This window comes from Clarias gariepinus, chromosome 1 (genome assembly GCF_024256425.1).
Source record: "Clarias gariepinus isolate MV-2021 ecotype Netherlands chromosome 1, CGAR_prim_01v2, whole genome shotgun sequence".
NCBI lineage: Eukaryota > Metazoa > Chordata > Actinopteri > Siluriformes > Clariidae > Clarias > Clarias gariepinus.
The window spans coordinates 50,265,001-50,289,472 of NC_071100.1; the positions used below are offsets into that span (position 1 = coordinate 50,265,001).

The window sequence follows — 24,472 nt, forward strand, 5'->3', positions numbered from 1 at the left end:
CACCGGGACCTCGGCGGTGTGTTATTGTCCCGTAATCAGCGAGCGAGCCTCAGAGAGAGACACGTCTCCACCTCCACACGGGCGTGTTTTACACTCACTAGCGCGTGACCAGGTTCGCTCGGGTTTGTGTCGTGATGGATCGAGCTCCCGAGGCGGAGAAGCACCAGCGAATGAGGGCAATAAATCACACACACACACACACACACACACACACCACTACCACCTTCACGCCAGCGCTCATATCTGCAATTTGGTCTAATTCACACCATGACCTTTCAACTTTAAGAGCTTTTTATCTATCAGAGAATTCACGATTCGGGACCTGCAGCGTTTCCTCGGGTTCGTGTTTAAAGGTCGAGGAGTTTGTCCTTGAGAAAAATCCCCAACCGGCCGCGCGCCTCAGTGTGTCTGCACTCGTTTATTTACTGTTAATTACTTAACGATTAATTAGTTAGTTACGTCCAACATTAATTAACTGTTGTTAAATAATTATTTGTATTCATATTTATTGATTTATCTTTGTGTTTACTATGTTGTATTAATTTTTTTGTCATCATTTTAACCAATTAATCAAATCAACTTTTTTTCATTTATTCATCTATATACTTTTATTTATTTTATATTTGTTTTTGTTTAGGTGGACTTGTATATTAATTAGTCAACTCAATCATTTTTTGTTGATTTGATTAATTCTTGTAATGTACCAATTATCAATTATTTAACCATTTTTAATTCACTAATTGAATTAATATGTTTAAGTATTTATTTATTTAAAAACAATTAGTTGATCAGTTAATTAGCTGTTTGTTTATTATTTCATATGTATAATTGATTTGTTAAAAACTTCATTATTTATTTATATTTGTATTTTATAAATATATAAAATGATTTTACTTTATTGATGTTTCATTTATAGTTATTCATTTGTCTGCATAATCATTAGTTTATTTATTATATTTGATTAATTAACTTATGCATTTATTTAACTATTTATCTACCTATTGATTGTATAATTTTTTTACTTGTTGCCCTAAATTAATACATAATATAATATAATATAATATAATATAATATAATATAATATAATATAATATAATATATGTTGTTTATATAACTTAGTAAACAATACTTTTTTAAATTTATGTATTTATTTATTATTTTGATAATTAGTTGGTCAATTGATTAATTATCTTGTTGGATAATTCATAATATATTTATTTTCATTTAATAAGTATATATATAATTATTTGACAGAATAATTACTTGATTTATATGTTCATCATTGGTATATTTTATTGTTTTTGTTATTTATTAAATATGAGTATTTTTTTCCTTATTTAATGATTTTACTTATTTGTTTCCTTTTTAAATTTAAGTTAATTTTTTAAAACTATTTATTTTTAAACAATTAATAGACGTGTTAATGTTATTAATTTATTGGTTAATTAATATTTTTTTGTTTTGTTTTATGTCAGCTTTATTTGTTTATTACATGTTTATTAATTAGCTAATCATGTGTTTATTTATAACTGATATGATTCATCGACCGCCAGTTCTCGATTATTTACTGATAGTTTCCGCGCGTGTGTGTTGTTACCTCATCGCTGCTCGTTATTCATGGCGGTGTTGATGGATCGAGCTGTTTGTGTGTTTTGTCCAGAGGAGATCTTCAGGTCTCGCGCCGCACACTGGTGGTCCCCGGACGGCCTCAGACTCGCCTACGCCACCATCGACGACACTCAGGTGCCCAAGATGGAGCTGCCCATGTTCACGGGGGGCCTGTACCCCGGCGCCCAGGAGTACCGCTACCCCAAAGTGAGCTCTGTAGCCTACACACACACACACACACACACACACACGAGCAGGAGAAGAGTCTTTTAGGGAGACACAAGGGACTGATCACACTGCAGCCGAGTGTTTTAGAGTGAGACAGCGACGCTCAGAGACACGAGACTCACCGCTCATTTACATAATCAGATCTTTTAATCTGACTCTCCTTCCTCTGTGTGTGTGTGTGTGTGTGTGTGTGAGGAGTTACAGACATGTCCATCCTAAAAATGGAAGCAGAAAGAGAATTGGAGAGATGGAGCTTTAGTGGAGCTGGTGTTCTTAATAAGGAGACATTTCCTTTTAACTGCTGACCTTTTTAAACAAAACCTCCTGCATGGCTTTAAATACCACAAACTTCTTTTAACGACTGCAGCTTCAGAGTTTAGCGTAACGTCAAGCTCGTACCGTGTGTAAGTGCTGACAGGCTGAGAGCAGAATGAGAGAGGAAGGTCAGAGTTAAGCTATAGTGTGATTTAGTTTCTCCTGTGAGACGACCACCATTAGACACGTTTAAGAACAGCCTGACGTGGCGTGAAAGAAACGTACAGAAAAAAAAAAAACAGTTAATAATGTACGGAGACTTTAAAGGGATGAGGAAGGGGAAAAGCGGGAAATAAAACCTGCAGGTCGTTCTTTATTCATTAGACAAAATAAACAATCCTCACATTAACCACAATCTCATTTATAACTCATACAGAAGGGGGTTTAGACTGACGCTGACACACACACACACACACACAGCGGTACATCTACATACGGACGTTCGTCTCACGTGTTTTCACTCTAACAACTTAAACTTTAGCAAGAAATTCCCTCGACATACGCAGCATTTTCCGCCTACGAGCGACCCGACCGACCCAGGCTGGGTCACGTGTCCATCCATTTAAAACTTGTTTGCGTCAGTGGAAAGCCAAGAGAAGCCAGTTTACATTGGGGTTTTCTAGGTTTTGTGGGGTTTTGTGGGTTTTTTCTATTTTGTGTAAGATTTAGTGAAGTCACAGCCGCGGGTTCAAGAATGTTAGCAAGGACGATAGCAAGAAGAAAAGGGAGACGCTTTGAGTTTGGGTTTTGAAGCAGCCGGTGCCGAGAGGAATCATAAATTAGAGATGTAATGTCTATTTCTTTCATATTTTACTTCATTTACATGTATTTTAAAATTGTTTCGACTGTTTTTATATGCAAAGATATGATTATAGTGTTGGAAATTGGTAATATTTTTGGGCGGCTGGAAGGGATTATCTGCATTTACATGAATTGAAAATGTGTTTCACTATATATCGTATACAGTATATGTATATTTATAAAAAAAATGTAATTTCTATTTACAGAAAGTTGCAAAAATGTTCGTGTGTAATGTCAATTTTAGATCTTAGAAGAAAAAAAAGATTTGCACTCGATGCATCTTTAGCTTTAAGTCCGTCTCTTTAAGAGACTCCAACCAATCATCGGCTAGACTGACTGGACAATCATCGGCTAGACTGACTAGACCATTATCGGCTAGACTGACTAGACAATCATCGGCTAGACTGACTAGACAATCATCGGCTAGACTGACTGGACATTCATCGCCTAGACTGACTAGACAATCATCGGCTAGACTGACTAGACAATCATCGGCTAGACTGACTAGACCATTATCGGCTAGACTGACTAGACAATCATCGGCTAGACTGACTAGACAATCATCGGCTAGACTGACTGGACATTCATCGCCTAGACTGACTAGACAATCATCGGCTAGACTGACTAGACAATCATCGGCTAGACTGACTGGACATTCATCGCCTAGACTGACTAGACAATCATCGGCTAGACTGACTAGACAATCATCGGCTAGACTGACTGGACAATCATCGGCTAGACTGACTGGACAATCATCGGCTAGACTGACTGGACAATCATCGGCTAGACTGACTAGACAATCATCGACTAGACTGACTAGACAATCATCGACTAGGCTGACTAGACAATCATCGACTAGACTGACTATACAATCATCGACTAGGCTGACTAGACAATCATCGACTAGGCTGACTAGACAATCATCGACTAGGCTGACTAGACAATCATCGACTAGACTGACTAGACAATCATCGACTAAGAGACTCCAACCAATCATCGACTAGACTGTGATAGCCAGTCACATCGCAGAAAGTGGGATTCACTATCCCTACACAAGTTTTTACAAGGAAAGCAATTTAAAGTACAAAGCTAACGTATCTCCTTGTCCATGTGACCTGATGAGGCTTCTGGGTAAAGACGCTACGGCGGTGCGTGGCGTGACGTTGTCTCTTGTCGGTCCTGAAGGTGTGCTGTGTTTGTCCGTATGCAGGCCGGAGAGGAGAACCCGGAGGTGTCGGTGTCGGTGGTGAGTCTGAACGGGCCACTCCACACCGTGCGCATGAAGAAGCCCGAGGACCCCCGGATCGGGTCAGTCGCTTAGCGTCCGCTGTGACACCGTGGTGTGGGGGCGGGAGGGGCGTGGCTGAGATGTGGGGCGAGCTGGTGACGGAGGCGTGTTTCTCTTACAGGAAGGAGTATTACATCACCATGGTGAAGTGGGCCACCAGCACCAAACTCGCCATCAACTGGCTGAACCGCGCGCAGAACAACTCCATCCTCACCCTGTGTGAAGCCACCACCGGCATCTGCACCAAGGTCTCACCCCTCAACCCTGACCCCTCACCCCTCACCTCTCTCCCTCACCTGTGTGTGTGTGTGTGTGTGTGTGTGTGTTTGTTGGCATTTAGAGAAGTGTGTAAGCGGTTTCTGTGTGCTGGTTGTTTCAGAAACATGAGGACGAGAGTGAGAGCTGGCTGCACAGGCAGGTGAGTCACTGCACCTTCACCACACACACACACACACACACACACACACAATAAAAACAGAAAAGCAGGAGAGACGGATGGAAATAAAGATGGAAGGGAAAGAGGACGAGAGAAAGAAAATTGGATAAATGAAGGAAATAAAGGGAGAAAAAAGAAAGAATGTAAGGAGATGTGTGGTGATGGAGCCGCGGTCTGTCGTTCCTCCGTTCTTTACTCAATTATTTTAACAACAGACGGGAAAAAGAGAGATTTAGGAAAGAGAAGGTTATAAAGGAGGATGTGAGGAAAAGAAAAGATGAAGAACATCGTGTTTAGTGTTACTGTGTCAGATGGTGTGTGTGTGTGTGTTACCTTGTTGGAGTGTATTGTGTGTGTGTGTGCATTACTCTGTCTGAGTGTGTGTGTGTGTGTGTGTGTGTGTTTTCTGTTATTTCACACAGAACGAAGCTCCGCTGTTCTCCAGAGACGGACTCAGGTTCTTCTTCACCCGCGCAGTGCCACAGGGGGGGAGGGGCAAGTTCTACCACATCTCCATGTCCACCTCACAGGTAACACACACACACATTATATATATATACACACACTCATATAAACACACGTACACATACGCACATATATACACACAAACACAGACATATATACACACACGTACAATTCAATTCCATTAAATCAAATCAAATTTGTATAGTGTTTTAACAATTGGCATTGTCCCAAATCACCTTTACACAATCAGAAGAATTATTTAAGTTTGTATGGAATGTGAATGTGTATGAATCAAGATGGTCAGTTTGTCCCTGGTGAACAAGCCGAGGGCGACAGTGGCAAGGGAAAACTCCCTGAGATGGTAATAGGAAGAAACCTTGAGAGGAACCAGACTCAACAGGGAACCCATCCTCATCTGGGTGATAACAGATATAAGGGATTGATCTGCACCCATACTGTGTGTTTGGAGGCTGGTAGTTCAGCTATAATAGCTGATGTTAATTGATGTTAATATGGAGTCCAGGTAGTTATTGAAAACCCAGGTAGACTTGTATGAAGTTCCAGTCCTGAACTATTAACCAGTCAAGTCCTCAGAGAAACAGTTGCCAACACCAGTCGAGGCCAGAACCGTCTTCTAGGTAGAGAGAATCATCCCCAGACACCAGACGCATCCCAGAGAGACACACGGGGCATCCATGTGATGAGATCTCCAACCAGAAGCGGGGCACCAGGATGGGTCAGACAGGTCCGGAGGGCAGAGGGAGTCTGGATCACTGGCAGCTCAGGAACGACATGTGTAGCTCGACAGAGAGAGAGAAAGAGTGAAAGGGGGAGACAGGAGGAGAGAGGAAAAAGGAAGAGGGGGGGAAAGAGAAGAAGAGGAGAGATGGCAGTTAGGTATGGTCACAGTCACACAATGTATAATGTGAATGTATATTAACTGTAGAGTGCAAGCAGAGACTCCGGCAGGACTAACTATGACATCATAACTAAAAGGGAGGAGCCAGAAGGAAACACAAACATGAGGGCTTCCTGACATGTAAAGCAAACAATCACCTCATCGTCAGCAAACCTGAGTGATCAATGAGAGTGAGGAAGACAGCATCCAAACATACCAGTTCACCATAATACTCTACGTCCACGAGTCCCCCAGATCTGCTCCTTTACCTAAGGCTAATCTATTTATAAAAATGCTTGGCTAAATAAATAGGTTTTTAGCCTGGACTTAAACACTGAGACTGTGTCTGAGTCCCGAACACTATTTGGAAGACTATTCCATAACTTTGGGAGCTCCGCCCCCATCTGTAGTTTTCATAATACGCGGTACTGACAAGCAGCCTGCATCCTTTGATCGAAGTAGGCGTGGCGGATCGTAAGACACTAGCAGTTCACTCAGATACTGCAGCGCGAGACCATTTAATGCTTTATACGTCAAAAGTAGTATTTTAAAATCAATGCGAAATTTCACAGGGAGCCAATGGAGTGAAGATAAGATAGGGGTGATGTGCTCATATCTTCTGGTTCTAGTGAGGACTCTCGCTGCTGCATTCTGGACTAGCTGAAGCTTGTTTATATGCCTAGTTGAACAACCAGACAGTAAGGCATTACAATAGTCCAACCTAGAGGTGATAAAAGCATGAACTAGTTTTTCTGCATCGTTTAGCAAAAATTTCTTTTCTTCGCAATATTTCTGAGGTGAAAGAATGCTATCCTGGTAATATTATCTACATGAGCTTCAAATGAAAGGCTGGAATCTATAATCACACCGAGGTCTTTTACTGTTGCATTTGATGGAACAGAAAGGCCAACTAAAGGTACGGTGTGATCTAAAATCTTACTTCTAGCTGTCCTATGACTAGAACGTCTGTCTTATCCAGATTAGGAAGTTAATTAGCATCCAATTTCTTATGTCCTGCACACATTGCTCAACTTTAGTAAGCTGTTTTTTCTCATCAGGTTTTGCTGAGACATATAACTGTGTATCATCAGCATAACAATGAAAACTAATACCATGCTTACGGATTATGTTGCCCAGAGGAAGCATGTAAAGGGAAAAAAGCAGTGGACCTAAAACTGAACCCTGCGGAACGCCAAACTCCACTAGAAAACATGCAGAATAATCACCATTTAAGTCTACATACTGATAACGATGGGTCAGATAGGATTTGAGCCAGGAGAGGGCTGTACCCTTAATTCCCACTACATTTTCTAATCTGTGAAGAAGAATACTATGATCAACGGTGTCAAAAGCTGCACTGAGGTCAAGTAATACAAGCATAGTTACACAACCCTGATCAGAGGATAATAGAATGTCATTTACTACTTTAACGAGTGCTGTCTCTGTACTGTGATGAGGCCTTAATCCTGACTGATACAGTTCATTTATGCCATTTCTATGTATATATGAGCATAGCTGCTCCGCTACTATCTTTTCCAGAATCTTAGAGATAAAGGGGAGGTTTGATATTGGTCTGTAATTGGACAGCTGACAGGGGTCGAGGTCAGGTTTCTTTATAATTGGTTTAATAACTGCTAATTTAAAAGATTTTGGAACATATCCAATGCTGAGTGAAGAATTAATTATTCTCAACAGGGGTTCTGTTATTGCTGGTACTATCTGTTTAAGAAAATGTGTCGGTACAGTATCTAATATACAGGTTGATGAATTTGAAGAAGAGATGAGTGAAATTAGTTCATTCTCTTCAAGGGGAGTAAAGTATTCTAGGTTCTGGTCTGACATGGCTAGATTAACATCTGCATCAATTACATTGTTCGGTTTCAAAACCTCAATTTTATGCCTAATATTTACAATTTTATTATTAAAAAAGTTCATGAAGTCCTCACTATTGCATGATGTTGTTGTGGAGATTTCTGCAGTGGTCTTATTTCTGGTTAATTTGGCTACAGCATTAAATAAGAATCTTGGATTATTTTTGTTATTTTCTATAAGAGAGGAGAGATATGTTGATCTAGCTACACTAAGAGCTTTTCTATAGTTCAGGATGCTCTCCTTCCATGCTATTTGAAATACTAACAATTTAGTTTGACGCCATTTACGTTCTAATTTCTTTTAAGCTCTAAAAACTTTTAACTGGAGCTACATTATCTAAGGTATAGAGAAATGTCGACTCCAAATATTCAGTCGCCTGATCGAGTTCTGTGGGGTCAGACGGTGATCTAATCGAAGTTGGGAACTCTGGGAGATTACTGATAAAACTCTGTTTGGTAGTTGATGTGAATGTACGTTTCATACGGTAGCGCGGCGCTGTGCGTACATTATTACTGTGACACACTTGAATTGAGACAAGATAGTGATCTGAGATAACTTCAGATAGTGGAATTGTGAATAAATTTCTTATACTTAATCCGAATAATATTATTAAATCTAAAGTGTGACCTGCTTTATGAGTGGGTCCTACTACACACTGATTTACTCCTACCGAGTCCAGTATAGACATAAATGCAGTTCTTAGAGGGTCTTCTGGGTTTTCAAAATGAATATTAAAATCTCCAGCAATTAACACTTTGTCTACAGAAACGACTAGGTTTGAGAAGAAATCTGCAAATTCACTAAGAAATTCCGAGTACGGCCCTGGAGGTCTGTAAATGACAATTAGCGGGATCGACTGAGCTGACTTAATATAGTTAAATACACTTATGTTACTATAAAGAATTTCAAATGAATTAAATTTGTGTCCGTGTTTTTGTACGATAGTCAAATTATCATTGTGAATAACTGCGACGCCTCCTCCTCTACCAGTTAACCGAGGCTGGTGTATGTAGCTGTATCCAGTACACATAAACACATACACATACATATACACACACACATATATATATATACAATCACATGCGCACACACACATATACACACACACATATATACACACACACTCATACACACACACACACACACACACACATATGTACATACAGTACATGCTCTTCAGCTTTCAGTTAATCTTACTGAATGTGTGTGTGTGTGTGTGTGTGTGTGTGTGTGTTTCAGCTCAACAGTAGCTCAGACACACTGCAGTCGCTGACGTCAGGTGATTGGGACGTGACAGAGATTTTAGCGTACGATGAGGACACACAGCTGGTGTAAGCAGCCACTAACACACACACACACACACACACATCATTAGCTTGTAGCGTGTGTATTCTGGTTAGCTAGCTGCTAGCTGGATGAGACAGTGTGTGTGTGTGTGTGTGAGGTAGTCTAATCTAACCCAGTCTGACGGTGCGCTGGTGTGATCCGCAGGTACTTCCTGAGCACAGAGGACAACCCGAAGCGACGCCACCTGTACAGGTACGCTCCTCTGGTCCGACTGTCACACCAGCCACGCTCTGGCACAAAAATATTGTGAAATGAAAATGAAAACATGTCCAAAGATGAAAGCAGAACCGCTCTGATAATTAGATAAACACTGTACCTAGCTGTGATGTTTACAGTTTTTAAATAATTCCATCTTAACCTTATTTTAAATATCACGGCGTGTTGTGTTTCAGCGCGTACACCACAGGCTCATTTAACCGCCGCTGTCTGTCCTGCGAGTTCAGCTGCGGCTTCGTCAGCGGCTCCTTCAGCCCCGACGCCAACTACTTCCTCCTCAACTGTAAAGGTCAGAGACGTTCCCATGTTCCCCCCCCAGCACCAGAGCCGGAGATGGGCCGCTCTTCACACGGCGTCCTGGGCTCGAGAGATCACACGGTTATGCCGTGAATCAGTCGTGTCACGTGCTGAATCGGCAGACTGACGTGTTCACTGATCGGTCACAAGTCGCTTAATTACTCACCGAGTCGTTCATACGATTTGTTTTCGTGATGTTTTTACGGAATCATTTACAGTATTTGGTGAATCATTTAAAAATGGCACGCTGAATAGTTTAGTGAATCATTTATACGATATCCAAAGCGAATTATTTAGTGAGTTATTTTAAAGCTGAACACAATTTCTTTAGCGTTTGTCTTCTTTACGGCGCTCTGATGGCGTTAAGGAAAAGCTGCCTCTCATTGTTGGTTTGATTGAATGTAGACCGACGTGGGGCCTCCTCGATGCTCAGAGTTACGTTAATCATCAATTCCTCCATGTTGTGGTTTTGGTCAGCGCGGTACGGCCCCGGTTGCCATGGTCACTGATCTGCTTAGCCGGATCCGCTGCCCCGAGTTCAGCTTATTAACTCCATAATGTGGCACTTAGAGCGAAACCCGGAGACGATCCGGAGCCCTCTGAGACAAAACACAGGGCTGTAATTAATCGACAGTGTGAGACCGTAAAACTGAAAGCGCACACACACACACACACACACGCACAATCAGCTCTCTCGGGCTCACAGGGTGACGCTGGTGGGTTTTCAAGTTCTGTTCTGATTTATTTCCAATTCAGAAGTGAAGTGAGTTGTTTGATGATTCATTCGCAAATTGTACAGTTTCACAGCGGATCGTTTGGAAGCGGCAGAATGAATTGTTTAAAAAATTGCCCTTCAGTCATGCAGTGCGTGGTGTCTGAATGGATCGTAGTGTGAGTCTCGAGCTCAGTCATTTATAAGTCAAATCTTTTATGAAGGGATGCGTCATGGTTTCCGAGTTGCACCCTGAATCATTACTGAATCGTTTTGTAAGATGCTGAATCGTTCTCACTGATTATGACTGATTAAACGCCAACACAGCCGGTGTGTCGACACGAGTCTCTTTCTCCCTCCTCTCCAGGTCCCTCGGTTCCCTACACGGCCGTCTACAGCACCCGAGACGGACTCTACGAGAGTGAGTGTCCTTTCTTTAATCCTGTTTAAAACCAGCAAAACCTTTTTAAAAATAATAACGTTTTTTTCTTATTCTCTCTTTGTCACCTGAACTTAAACATCACGTGATTGCCGCAGTACGGTCGCCATGGAAACAAAGTCACTGCGCTTCTATCCCGGGGGGGTTTGGGGGGAGGGAGGGGGTGATAAGGGCATATCTGATCTGATTCACACAATCAGAGCCGAGCGACTCTGAAACCAGTCACCAACAGAGCACCACCTGGGAACGTCCTGAGAGATTCATTTAAATGATGAACCTAAGAAATACAAAGATTAGAGTTTTTGTATATTAAACAACACCACACACACAAGGCTTTTTAGGAAACGGGTGGGTCTCTGTTTTTATTTACACCAGTCATCATGTAACAGGGAAAAACTAACATTTAAACTGTAAATTTCTTCTTCCTGAAAGTTTCAGTAAACTTAAAGCTACAGCTTATAGAGTGACACTGGAGACTCCTTCCATACACGCTAAACGAGTTACAGAAAACTTCACCTGTCGGAAGTCAACATCAGCCGCGTACGGTCCTGTGGGTGAGCCGTTACTGTGGAGGGAAAGAAAAAACTGGAAAGAGAAGAAATAAAGAAAGATGCAAGAAAAAGAAATGACCAGAAAAGGAAGCAAGTAAGAGATTAAGAAGTAAAGTTAGAAAAAGAAAAAAAAAAGTATGAGAGAGAGAAAGACGAAGAAAGCATGTAAGAAACGAAAGGAGCAAGAACAAGAAGAATATGCAAGAAAAAGAAGAAAGCAAGTAAGAAGGGAAAAAGAACAATGATTTAAACAAGCATGCAAAAAAGAAAGAAGTAACTAAGTAAGAAAAGGGAGGAAAAGTCAAAAGAAAAGTAAAGGGAGGAAGAAGAATGAAAGTATGTGTGGGAAAAGAGACAGCAAAGCAAGCCTGCGAGAAAAACAAAAAAGGACAATAAAGGAAGCAAATAACTGGAAGAATAAAAATGTAAGAAGCGAGCAAGAAAAAAAGCAAGAAGGGTAAGAGAAAAAAAAAAAAAGCAGGCATGAGGGACAAGAAAAAGAAAGTATCATGTGTACCTGAAGGTCAGAAGGAAAAGAGAATTGAATAAAGCAAGAAAGAAAAATCACAAGTCAAAGGTGCAAGAAAGAATCGACTTCTCTGCAAATGCCACTGTGAAGCTGCTGTTGCTATGGAAACCGTAATGTATTGGAATTAGTGCATTCATATAAAGCTGGGCTACAGGCAGTGCTGCTGTTCAAGAGAATTAATCAACACCATGTGACCAATCAGAGCGCAGAGATACAGAGTGAGTGAAGGTCAACACAGAGAAATGGCTAAAGTTCCTCTCAGGTTCCTCTGAGGTTCCGTGTGAAATAAGTTAAGAATGGAACTGATGGAGTGATGATGTTATAGTTCCAGGAGTCTCGACAAGCTGGTTATGTCCAGTCTAATGTCTGAAGTCTGATCTAAAGCGCGATCTGTTTCAGAGCTGCTGGACGTGGAGATGAACGAGGTGCTGAACTCCACCATCAGCAACATGCAGATGCCCCGAGTGGAGTATCAGGAGATCATCATCGATGACTACAGTATGCTCCTCACCATCAGTCTTAATATACACACCGTGTGTGTGTGTGTGTGTGTGTATGAGAGAGAGTGAGATGAGCCATGATAACAGTATGATTTTCTTCACAGCTCTGACCATCCAGATCCTGAAACCTGCAGCGTTCACAGACACGGCACATTACCCCTTACTGCTGCTGGTGTAAGACACACACACACACACACACACACACACACACAGTCATTTTGTCAACGGACATCATCTAAATGCTGCCGGCCAGACATCAACATCACATAAAGGTCTCCACAACATCAGAGACGTTAATGTTTAATGTTGGTGTCAATGGTTTTTTTTTCCGCACCTGATCAGAGAGCAGCGGCACAAAACATTAATCCTGACTCGCTGTGTTTTATTGTTTTGTCGGATTATGAACCAGCACTAAGGAAAAATAAAAAGCTTCTTTTTTTTTTACCTTTTATATTTGCTGTTTTATTTAAAAGGTGACACCTAAACAGAAGAGTGGGGTGGGGGGGAGAGTGGGGGGAGTAAGTGGAAGAGTGGTGGGGGGTTATGGCAAAGGTTTGGGGGGGTTAGGAAGGAAGTACGGGGGTAAGGGGAAGAGTGGGGAGGGGAAAGGGGAAGAGTGATGGAGGGGGTAAGGGGAAGAGTGACGGAGGGGGGAAGGGGAAGAGTGGCGGAGGGGGTGAGAGGAAGAGTGGCGGAGGGGGGAAGGGGAAGAGTGGGGGGGAAGAGTGGCGGAGGGGGTAAGGGGAAGAGTGGCGGAGGGGGTAAGGGGAAGAGTGGCGGAGGGGGTGAGAGGAAGAGTGGCGGAGGGGGTAAGAGGAAGAGTGGGGGGGTAAGTGGAAGAGTGGGGTTAAGGGGAAGAGTGGTGGGAAAGGGAAAGAGTGGGGGGGAAGAGTTGGGGGTAAGGGGAAGAGTGGGGAGGGTAAGGGGAAGAGTGGGGGGGTAAGGGGAAGAGTGGGGTTAAGGGGAAGAGTGGTGGGAAAGGGAAAGAGTGGGGGGGGAAGAGTTGGGGGTAAGGGGAAGAGTGGGGGGGGTAAGGGGAAGAGTGGGGGGGTAAGGGGAAGAGTGGGGTTAAGGGGAAGAGTGGTGGGAAAGGGAAAGAGTGGGGGGGAAGAGTTGGGGGGAAGAGTTGGGGGTAAGGGGAAGAGTGGGGGGGGTAAGGGGAAGAGTGGGGGGTAAGGGGAAGAGTGGCGGAGGGGGTAAGGGGAAGAGTGGCGGGTAAGGGAAGGAGTGGCAGAGGGGGTAAGGGGAAGATTGGCGGAGGGGGTAAGGGAAAGAGTGGCGGAGGGGGTAAGAGGAAGAGTAGGGTTAAGAGGAAGAGTGGTGGGGAAGGGAAAGAGTGGGGGGAAGAGTGGGGGGGTAAGGGGAAGAGTGGGGTTAAGGGGAAGAGTGGTGGGAAAGGGAACGAGTGGGGGGGAAGAGTTGGGGGTAAGGGGAAGAGTGGGGGGGTAAGGGGAAGAGTGGGGTTAAGGGGAAGAGTGGTGGGAAAGGGAAAGAGTGGGGGGGGAAGAGTTGGGGGTAAGGGGAAGAGTGGGGGGGTAAGGGGAAGAGTGGGGGGGTAAGGGGAAGAGTGGCGGGTAAGGGGAAGAGTGGCGGGTAAGGGAAGGAGTGGCAGAGGGGGTAAGGGGAAGAGTGGCGGAGGGGGTAAGAGGAAGAGTGGGGTTAAGAGGAAGAGTGGTGGGGAAGGGAAAGAGTAGGGGGAAGAGTGGGGGGGTAAGGGGAAGAGTGGGGTTAAGGGGAAGAGTGGTGGGAAAGGGAAAGAGTGGGGGGGAAGAGTTGGGGGTAAGGGGAAGAGTGGGGGGGTAAGGGGAAGAGTGGGGGGGTAAGGGGAAGAGTGGGGTTAAGGGGAAGAGTGGTGGGAAAGGGAAAGAGTGGGGGGGAAGAGTTGGGGGTAAGGGGAAGAGTGGGGGGGTAAGGGGAAGAGTGGGGGGGTAAGGGGAAGAGTGGGGGGGTAAGGGGAAGAGTGGTGGGAAAGGGAAGAGTGGGGGGGTAAGGGGAAGAGTGGCGGAGGGGGTAAGGGGAAGAGTGGCGGGTAAGGGAAGGAGTGGCAGAGGGGGTAAGGGGAAGAGTGGCGGAGGGGGTAAGAGGAAGAGTGGGGTTAAGAGGAAGAGTGGTGGGGAAGGGAAAGAGTAGGGGGAAGAGTGGGGGGGTAAGGGGAAGAGTGGGGTTAAGGGGAAGAGTGGTGGGAAAGGGAAAGAGTGGGGGGGAAGAGTTGGGGGTAAGGGGAAGAGTGGGGGGGTAAGGGGAAGAGTGGGGGGGTAAGGGGAAGAGTGGGGTTAAGGGGAAGAGTGGTGGGAAAGGGAAAGAGTGGGGGGGAAGAGTTGGGGGTAAGGGGAAGAGTGGGGGGGTAAGGGGAAGAGTGGGGGGGTAAGGGGAAGAGTGGTGGGAAAGGGAAAGAGTGGGGGGGGAAGAGTTGGGGGTAAGGGGAAGAGTGGGGGGGTAAGGGGAAGAGTGGCGGAGGGGGTAAGGGGAAGAGTGGCGGGTAAGGGAAGGAGTGGCAGAGGGGGTAAGGGGAAGAGTGGCGGAGGGGGTAAGAGGAAGAGTGGGGTTAAGAGGAAGAGTGGTGGGGAAGGGAAAGAGTAGGGGGAAGAGTGGGGGGGTAAGGGGAAGAGTGGGGGAGTAAGGGGAAGAGTGGGGGGGTAAGGGGAAGAGTGGGGGAGTAAGGGGAAGAGTGGGGGGGGGTAAGGGGAAGAGTGGGGGGAGTAAGGGGAAGAGTGGGGGGGGTAAGGGGAAGAGTGGGGGGGTAAGGGGAAGAGTGGGGGAGTAAGGGGAAGAGTGGGGGGGGTAAGGGGAAGAGTGGGGGGGTAAGGGAAGGAGTGGCGGAGGGGGTAAGGGGAAGGGTGGGGGGGGGGGCGAGGGAAAGAGTGGTGGGTCAGGGGGAAGAGTAGTGGGGGGGGGGGTATATGAGGCCAGCGGAGGTATGGTGTGAGGGGAAGCACTGGTGTGATCCTCTTTATCTCTTAATAGTTTGGGTTTGCGCTTCCACAAGCTGCGTAATCGAGCGGTGTGATGGTGATAATGAGGCTGGAGCTTCAGAAAGTGTCTGTGAAGCGTGAAGGATTTCCTCTGAACACTGCAGCAGCTCAACGTCCTGAACCCCACTGAGATGCTGCTGATCTGGAGCAGAGACACGAGACAGTGCCGCAGCGCTTCTGCTGCTCACACACTCGGGCTGTTTTTAGAGCAGGGCAGAACATCACAGGGAGGAAACACACACACATACACCACAGAAAGCAGGACATACAAAAAGTCCACCATCTTCTTCCTCAAAGTGTTAATCGTAATATTAGAACAGTGTGACGGTTTTATTTATTTATTCGTTAATTAGTTTACTTGTTTAACGTCTTCAGGTTTAATCAATTAAACTTATATTTTTATCTCAGTAGGACAGAGGGTTAGTAACAGGTGTGTGTGTGTGTGTGTGTGTGTGTGTGTGTGTGTGTGTGTGTGAGACAGTGACGGCACCCCCGGTGGTCAGATGGTGACGGAGCAGTTCCAGGTGGACTGGGCGACGGTGTTGGTGAGCTCCTACAGCACCATCGTGATGCGATTCGACGGGCGTGGCAGCGGCTTCCAGGGCACCAACCTGCTGCACCGGGTCAAGAGGAAGCTCGGAGAGTTCGAGGAGATCGACCAGCTGGAGGCGCTCAGGTACACACACACACATACGCTTATACACACACACACAGTTGTTTCAATTTGTGGTCTTGCATCTTAAATCATATCAATTGAACAGTATTAGCCCCGCCCCCTCAGTGACACTATTATGGGATGTCTGTGTGAGCGCTGCTCTTTATCTTCACAGCATCATAACTAAAGCGGCGTACATCGACAAGACCAGGATCGGTGTGTACGGACGGGTGAGTGCAGCTGACCTCACACACACACACACACACACACACACACACACACACACACACACACTATTTTCTCTCTCTCTCTCCTTAACCCTTAGGGGTCTGAGGCCTTTTTGAAGACCTGCAGTGATTCAGTGCTCTTCTTAAATCTGTGTCAATTTCAGATTGTTTCCAATAAAGTAACTAATACATTTTCCCATATTTATGTAAAGAACAAACTGGGCTTCATAACGTGGCTGATGTAAATATGTCAGATTCATGTGCAACTTTTAATGTTCTCCTCAGTTACTCCTCCTATAAAACACACACACACACACACACACACACACACACCACCTTATCAGCGAGCTGTTTCATACGTATGTTTCTCAGAAGCAGACGCAGACACACACGTCCTGCAGAGAGCGCGTTCCTCAAGAGCGCTTAAAGTGGTTTGTTTGAAAGCAGAGATAATTGGAGCCAATCTGCAGCTTGTTACCGGAGAACAGAAGAGAACAGAAGAGAAGAGAAGAGAAGGGAAGATCTGCTCGAGTGGAGAGGAAGCAGCATGGTGCTGTGCTGAAGATGAATTATTAAAACTCACTCGTAGATCTTAAACATCCACCGGAGACTAAACCAAACAGAGAGAGGGATTAAAAACCAGGTTTGATTAAAAGCATGCGTTAGCGCTCAGACGTCGGTGGTGTTAGCAGGGAACGTGAACGCCGATGCAGGTTTGGGTCGGGCAATTATATTTTTTATATGCAAGAAATATGATATAGTGTTAAAATTAGTAATATTGGTAATTTTTGGGTGGTTGGAACGGATTACCTGCATTAACATTATTTCCTATGAGACAATGTGTTTCACAATACAACATTTCACCTTAAGAACTCGTCTCCGGGTGGATTAAACTCGTATGCTAAAGTACGAGTGTATGCCAGCTTTAATTTACAGGAGAAACCTAAACTAAGAGCGCGATTAAACAAACAAGCAAACAAAAAGAATCGTTCGTTAATGATAATGTAATAATGAAGTGTGGACGTGTGGTGCAGCAGGACAGGGTTCGTTTTAGATTCGAGTGAATTATTCCCCTCAGTCCCTGGTCAGTGTGTGTGTGTGTGTGTGTGTGTATGTGTGTGTTACTGTAGGTTTCGTCCTGGATCTGATCGTCTTTCTGTTTGTCCCACTGCAGGTGTACGGTGGTTACCTGGCGACCCTCCTGCTGAGCTCCGAGGACTCGCTCTTTAAGCACAACTTTAAGTTTAAATGCGGCGCGGCCGTCTCGCCCATCACCGACTTCAGCCTGTACGGTAAATCACGTCCAGCACTCTGACCACCGCCGGCCTGGAGCTGAGTGTCGACCCACAGCAGCAGGGTTTTATTCCACTTATACCACGGCAGCAGAACTTTCATGTTCACTTCATTTCTTGTTGCTCAGCTCTGCTGTTCTCTAAAGGGGCGTGGCTCAGGAGGAGCTCATTTACACTATAGACACTGAAACGGTGTGTTAGGAGGAGGAGTGAAATAAAGGGAGTGTAAAGGGGAGGAGCTCTGAGGTTTGCTTTAAGTGTAAATAAAGAGAAAGTGTTGCGGCTCTAGCGTGAGAGGAATAAAACACTGTGCTGCTTTATGACAGGAACTAATCACACCATCACACACTCCACATCATCATCACACACTCCACACACACACACTCCACATCATCATCACACACTCCACATCATCATCACACACTCCACATCATCATCACACACTCCACATCATCATCACACACTCCACATCATCACACACTCCACACACACACACTCCACATCATCATCACACACTCCACATCATCATCACACACTCCACATCATCACACTCCACATCATCATCACACACTCCACACACACACACTCCACATCATCATCACACACTCCACATCATCATCACACACTCCACACACACACACACTCCACATCATCATCACACACTCCACATCATCATCACACACTCCACACACACACACTCCACATCATCATCACACACTCCACATCATCATCACACACTCCACATCATCACACACTCCACACACACACACTCCACATCATCATCACACACTCCACATCATCACACTCCACATCATCATCACACACTCCACACACACACACTCCACATCATCATCACACACTCCACATCATTATCACACACTTCACATCACCATCACACACTCCACATCATCACACACTTCACATCATCATCACACACTCCACATCATCATCACACACTCCACATCATCATCACACACTCCACATCATCACACACTTCACATCATCATCACACACTTCACATCACCATCACACACTCCACATCATCACACACTCCACATCATCATCACACACTCCACATCATCATCACACACTCCACATCATCATCACACACTCCACATCATCATCACACACTCCGCATCATCATCACACACTCCACACACACACACACACTTCACATCATCATCACACACTCCACATCATCATCACACACTCCACATCATCATCACACACTCCACATCATCACACACTTCACATCATCATCACACACTTCACATCACCATCACACACTCCACATCATCACACACTTCACATCATCATCACACACTCCACATCATCATCACACACTCCACATCATCATCACACACTCCACATCATCATCACACACTCCACATCATCATCACACACTCCGCATCATCATCACACACTTCACATCATCATCACACACTCCACATCATCATCACACACTTCACATCATCACACACTCCACATCATCATCACACACTCCACATCATCATCACACACTCCACATCATCATCACACACTCCACATCATCATCACACACTCCACATCATCATCACACACTCCACACACACACACACACTTCACATCATCATCACACACTCCACACACACACAATTCACATCATCATCACACACTCCACATCATCATCACACACTCCACATCATCACACACTCCACATCATCATCACACACTCCGCATCATCATCACACACTCCGCATCATCATCACACACTCCACATCATCACACACTCCACATCATCATCACACACTCCGCATCATCATCACACACTCCGCATCATCATCACACACTCCGCATCATCACACACTCCACACACACACACTCCACATCATCACACTCCACATCATCATCACACACTCCACATCATCACACACTCCACATCATCATCACACACTCCGCATCATCATCACACACTCCGCATCATCATCACACACTCCACATCATCATCACACACTCCACATCATCATCACACACTCCACATCATCATCACACACTCCACACACACACTCCACATCATCACACACTCCACATCATCATCACACACTCCACACACACACACACACACTCCACATCATCATCACATACCACATCATCACACACTCCACATCATCATCACACACTCCACACACACACACTTCACATCATCATCACACACTTCACATCATCATCACACACTCCACACACACACTCCACATCATCACACACTTCACATCATCATCACACACTCCACATCATCATCACACTCCACATCATCACACACTTCACATCATCATCACACACTCCACACACACACACCACATCATCACACACTCCACACACACACTTCACATCATCATCACACACTCCACACACACATCATCACACACTCCACATCATCACACACTCCGCATCATCACACTCCACATCATCATCACATACCACATCATCACACACTCCACATCATCATCACATACCACATCATCACACACTCCACATCATCACACACTTCACACACACATCATCATCACACACTCCACATCATCATCACACACTCCACACACACACCCACATCATCACACACTTCACATCATCATCACACACTCCACATCATCATCACACTCCACATCATCACACACTCCACATCATCATCACACACTCCACATCATCACACACTTCACATCATCATCACACACTCCACACACACACACCACATCATCACACACTCCACACACACACACACACTTCACATCATCATCACACACTCCACACACACATCATCACACACTCCACATCATCACACTGTTATTTCAGTAACGTGTCTAATCTCTGTGTTGTTCTCACAGCCTCTGCGTTCTCCGAGCGCTATTTGGGATCTCCTCGATCCAATCCCAGAGTGTATGAGGTAAATCACTTACTGTTACCTCTCTCGCTCTCTCTCTTTTTCACACACACACACACACACACACACACAAACACCTCTCTCTCTCTTCTTCATTCCATGACGGTGTGTTTTCTCTCTCCTTTCCCAGATGTCGAGTTTGGCTCATCGAGCAGGTCAGCTAGAGGACAAGAACTTTTTAATAATTCACCCCACAGCGGATGGTGAGTCTGACGTCTCGTCCTCTTCCTCATCTTCCTCTTCCTCCCCCCTTTATAATTAAAATGACTTAATGAGCGACACTCGTCTTCTTGTGTTCACAGAAAACGTCCACTTCCAGCACACCGCCAAATTCATCAACTATTTAATAAACAAAAAGGCTAATTACACGCTGCAGGTAAGATACAGAGTGTGTGTGTGTGTGTGTGTGGCAGAATAATATAATTAGCTGTTAAATTGGTACTGCATCAGAAATATTTTCACGCATGATGTTAGGAAAAATAGCGGTTAACTGAGCGTTTAACGAGCGGCAAAGCAAGCGAAGGCTTTTTACTCGATTCTCTGGTTTATGCAAATTAAAGTAGTGATGTTTTCAATTACCTTAGCAAAAAAATAATTCCTTAGACTGATTATACTGTGTGTGTATGTGCACACAGTTTGATGTTTTTTCGTATGCAGTAAGTTTTTTAAAAGAAAAAACGTCTCCAGATGTTAAGGAGAAAACTTAAAGCTATGAGAAAGCAGCGGAGATCGCGCGCACAGTTACGCTAGTCTGAGAACGAAGCCCGGACAAAACCTGTGAATGAAAAAGTTCAGAAGCTAGCATAATATACCCGCCAGGCCACGCCCACTGCTGACCTGTGTAACTAATCCCGCCCCCTCTGTCCTGTCCAGATCTACCCTGACGAGGGGCACTTTTTGCACTCGGAGGCATCTCGGCAACACCTGGACCAGTCGCTCGTCGGCTTCTTCGAGACGTGCTTCAGACCGCCGGAGGTCGTCCCTGAGGACGAGCTGGAGCAGGAGGACGAGGACGACAGCTAAAACCACGAGAACACAAACTGCTTCCCTGAAAATAAAAAACCTGCATCGTGTTATTCTTCATCCTCATCATCCTATCATCCTTGTCGTCGTCATCTCGATTGGGGGCGGAGCATCTGCATGGACCGGGCGCGGCTCGCCTTCGTAGCCCGGGTGTCTGACTGAGGGGCGAGTTTCTCCCTCACCTTCCTACCTGAAGACGCTGTACAGCGCCCTCGTGTGGACTGAGCCGGTAGTGATGCAGCGGAGGATCAATAGAGCACAACACATAAACCACGGCTTCCTGCGGGACATCCTTAGTTATGAAGCGCTCCGTACTCTCCAGATGTGTTAATTATTAGCTTGTTAAACGTTTAATCGCAGCACAAATCACTAAACTGTAGCAAACTTACAGAGTTTCTTATGTAACCAGTGTTCATCTTTTACCGCTAAAACATCGTCACGTTCCTGTCTTCACTTTGGCACTGAAGCGACGAGACATACGCGAACATGTCACAGACATCCGTCTCGCCTGAAATCTTCCGCTTCGAGAAAGAAAAAAAAAAGTTTATAAACACTCAGCAGGTTTAATTTTAACCTCAGCTGTTAGATTTCACGTCGCTACAACTTACTTAGTTTTAAGCTTTCTAAGGCGGAGCCTAAAAGAGCGGAGTCCTAAAGAACAGCACTAACGAAACACGAGATGGGACCTGCGGAAGAGCTAACACTGCTAACAAAAGCCGTAAGAGAGTTGCAGCAGCTTGATAAGTCTCGTAGCTTCAGTGCAAAAGTGCCGTGACGCGCCGCGGATCCCGGGACATACGCTAACGCCGAGGCGGTTATTTAAATCGTTTCTTGTTTTTTTTGTCGTCCCTCAGATCGTCCTGTTCCAGTCCAGTAATAATAAATGTCTCGGAGCAGCTTGCAGTCCAGGGTCAGGGCGCGACCTCGTGTTCTGTCACGTTAGCGATCGGCGAGTGAGTGAGAGAGAGCGAGGGATAAAAGCAGCGATGTGACTGTTTTAGTTACTGTGCCTTACTGGAGTAAACCTGTAACACACCCAACACCACGGACTCCAAACAAAAGCGTGCGTGTGTGTGTGTGTGTAAATCCAGGCTGACGCATACGACGACTAACTCAAAAGTCGCAGAACAAGTAGAGCGTCGGAGATGTTTCACATTTACTACAAAGAACGACACGTGACGAACGTCCAGCGCTAGAAAAGAGAACTGCTTGTCGCTCGCTAGCAGTTGTTGCGCGATCATATGGCCTAGCTCCACCGTTAGTAATAATTAACATTTCCCCTGTGGTTCTCACACACACACGCGGCTCTCCCGACGCTCAGCGAGTCTCCGAGAACTTTCCCCCCGCGTACAGAACGTCAGCTTCCTGTTTGTTTGTTTTTAATCCAGCATGCTAGCAAGTGTTTGTTTTTCTTTTCCTTTCCTTCTCCTCTGTATTGTCGTGGTGTGTGACCTCACACAGCCTGAACGTGTCTGTCGTGTTCCACGTCGATGTTCGCGTGCCGAGAGAAACGCCGGCGCTCCAGCTGTAAATTACACTCCAGCTGTTTTGTTTCCTGATGTGCAGAACTTGTACATAAAGCATTTTGAAAGCTTGTGTGTGTTTGTTTTGTGTGTGAGTGTGTGTGCGCGCGCACTTCACCAGAAAGCTTTTCACCATGACTTATTCAGTAGCTCGCTAACATGCTGAGCGGCGCAATAGGTTAAACATGACATTTAAAGCTTCATGTTGCACCAAAACAACTGACTTTACACTGTTTTATTAAGTGATTAAATAATTCATATCAATATCTCAAACTGGATCAGTAACTCAAATGTGGAAAAAAAAAAGACATCGGAGTTTAATAGGAACAGCGCTCTTGTGTCATCTAGTGGTGAAGTGTGAGAATGCAGTTTTAAAATGGTGTTGATTAAACTCTTGGCACTGTTTTTGACCTCACTGTTTTTTACACTTACACACACACACACACACACACACATGCATATCAGTCATTTTGAGAACTGGAACAAAAAAAGGTCCAGCACATAATACAGTGTTTTCCTCTGAAATTCATAAATAATTAATATTTGATTATGATTAATTTTATAAACTCCACTCAGTATCATAAGATCATAGATTATCTTAGTTAAAATTATATTATTTGATGAAGTGTCCTTTGTCATTTTCACCATTTTTAAATAAATTAATGAATTGCAAGCACATTAAATATGCATCTAGGAAATTACGCAAAAACAGACGTTTCAGAATTTATTCAGCAGAACGTGGAATTTTGTCAACACCATCAGGAAATTAATCTGACGGCTTTGACTTATTGTGTGACTGTTGACAAACCCATCCAATTTGGGGTTTATTTTAACACTTGAAATATATATATATATATATATATATTTTTTTTTTTTTTTTTTACAGCAAAACATTAGTTTTTGTTAATTTCTGGTTAAAAAAAATAATTTTTTGTTTTGATGTAAGCATGATTCACTGCTTTTAAAGGACACGCACACAACGAGCAGTTTGCGAACGCCAATTAACTTAATCTGCATGTCTATGTACTGTGGGAGGAAACCCACCAAGCACGGGGAGAGAACACACACCCCACAGGCACACAGACTACGAGGGGGGAAATTGACCCCAGACACCGGAGGTCCGAGGTGACAGTACTAACCACTACACCGCTGTGCCGCTTAAATCACAATTCAGTTTTTTTATATTAAAAATGGATTTGAAATGACTTCGATGCTAAAACTTTACATTAAAAATGTTTTGAACTTTAAACGCTGTGCGCATGTTTACCATAAAATTTTATAGTTTTGTTCCCTTTAAAAAACTTATCTTTAAAAAAACCTCTTCTAACTTATGAGGCTCCGCCTCTACTACTCTACTGTTT

At 44.5% G+C, this 24,472-nt stretch overlaps 1 protein-coding gene across 5 annotated transcripts in view; it reads left to right on the forward strand.

Annotated features, from left to right (window-relative positions):
* dpp6b (dipeptidyl-peptidase 6b) overlaps positions 1 to 23,516 on the forward strand; it is a 106,592-nt gene extending 83,076 nt beyond the window's left edge. For all 5 annotated transcript variants that reach the window (XM_053502567.1, XM_053502558.1, XM_053502541.1 and 2 more), the window contains exons 9-26: positions 1,661 to 1,815; positions 4,163 to 4,260; positions 4,362 to 4,488; positions 4,620 to 4,658; positions 5,099 to 5,206; positions 9,151 to 9,242; positions 9,403 to 9,450; positions 9,651 to 9,763; positions 10,851 to 10,904; positions 12,402 to 12,500; positions 12,607 to 12,676; positions 15,956 to 16,150; positions 16,305 to 16,359; positions 17,531 to 17,648; positions 20,510 to 20,568; positions 20,696 to 20,768; positions 20,868 to 20,941; positions 21,439 to 23,516. In XM_053502567.1, coding sequence (XP_053358542.1) covers positions 1,661 to 1,815; positions 4,163 to 4,260; positions 4,362 to 4,488; positions 4,620 to 4,658; positions 5,099 to 5,206; positions 9,151 to 9,242; positions 9,403 to 9,450; positions 9,651 to 9,763; positions 10,851 to 10,904; positions 12,402 to 12,500; positions 12,607 to 12,676; positions 15,956 to 16,150; positions 16,305 to 16,359; positions 17,531 to 17,648; positions 20,510 to 20,568; positions 20,696 to 20,768; positions 20,868 to 20,941; positions 21,439 to 21,588 — 1,727 coding nt within the window. In that variant the 3' untranslated portion in view covers positions 21,589 to 23,516. The remainder of the gene's footprint in view (positions 1 to 1,660; positions 1,816 to 4,162; positions 4,261 to 4,361; positions 4,489 to 4,619; positions 4,659 to 5,098; positions 5,207 to 9,150; positions 9,243 to 9,402; positions 9,451 to 9,650; positions 9,764 to 10,850; positions 10,905 to 12,401; positions 12,501 to 12,606; positions 12,677 to 15,955; positions 16,151 to 16,304; positions 16,360 to 17,530; positions 17,649 to 20,509; positions 20,569 to 20,695; positions 20,769 to 20,867; positions 20,942 to 21,438) is intronic.
* The last annotated feature ends 956 nt before the right edge of the window (positions 23,517 to 24,472 follow it).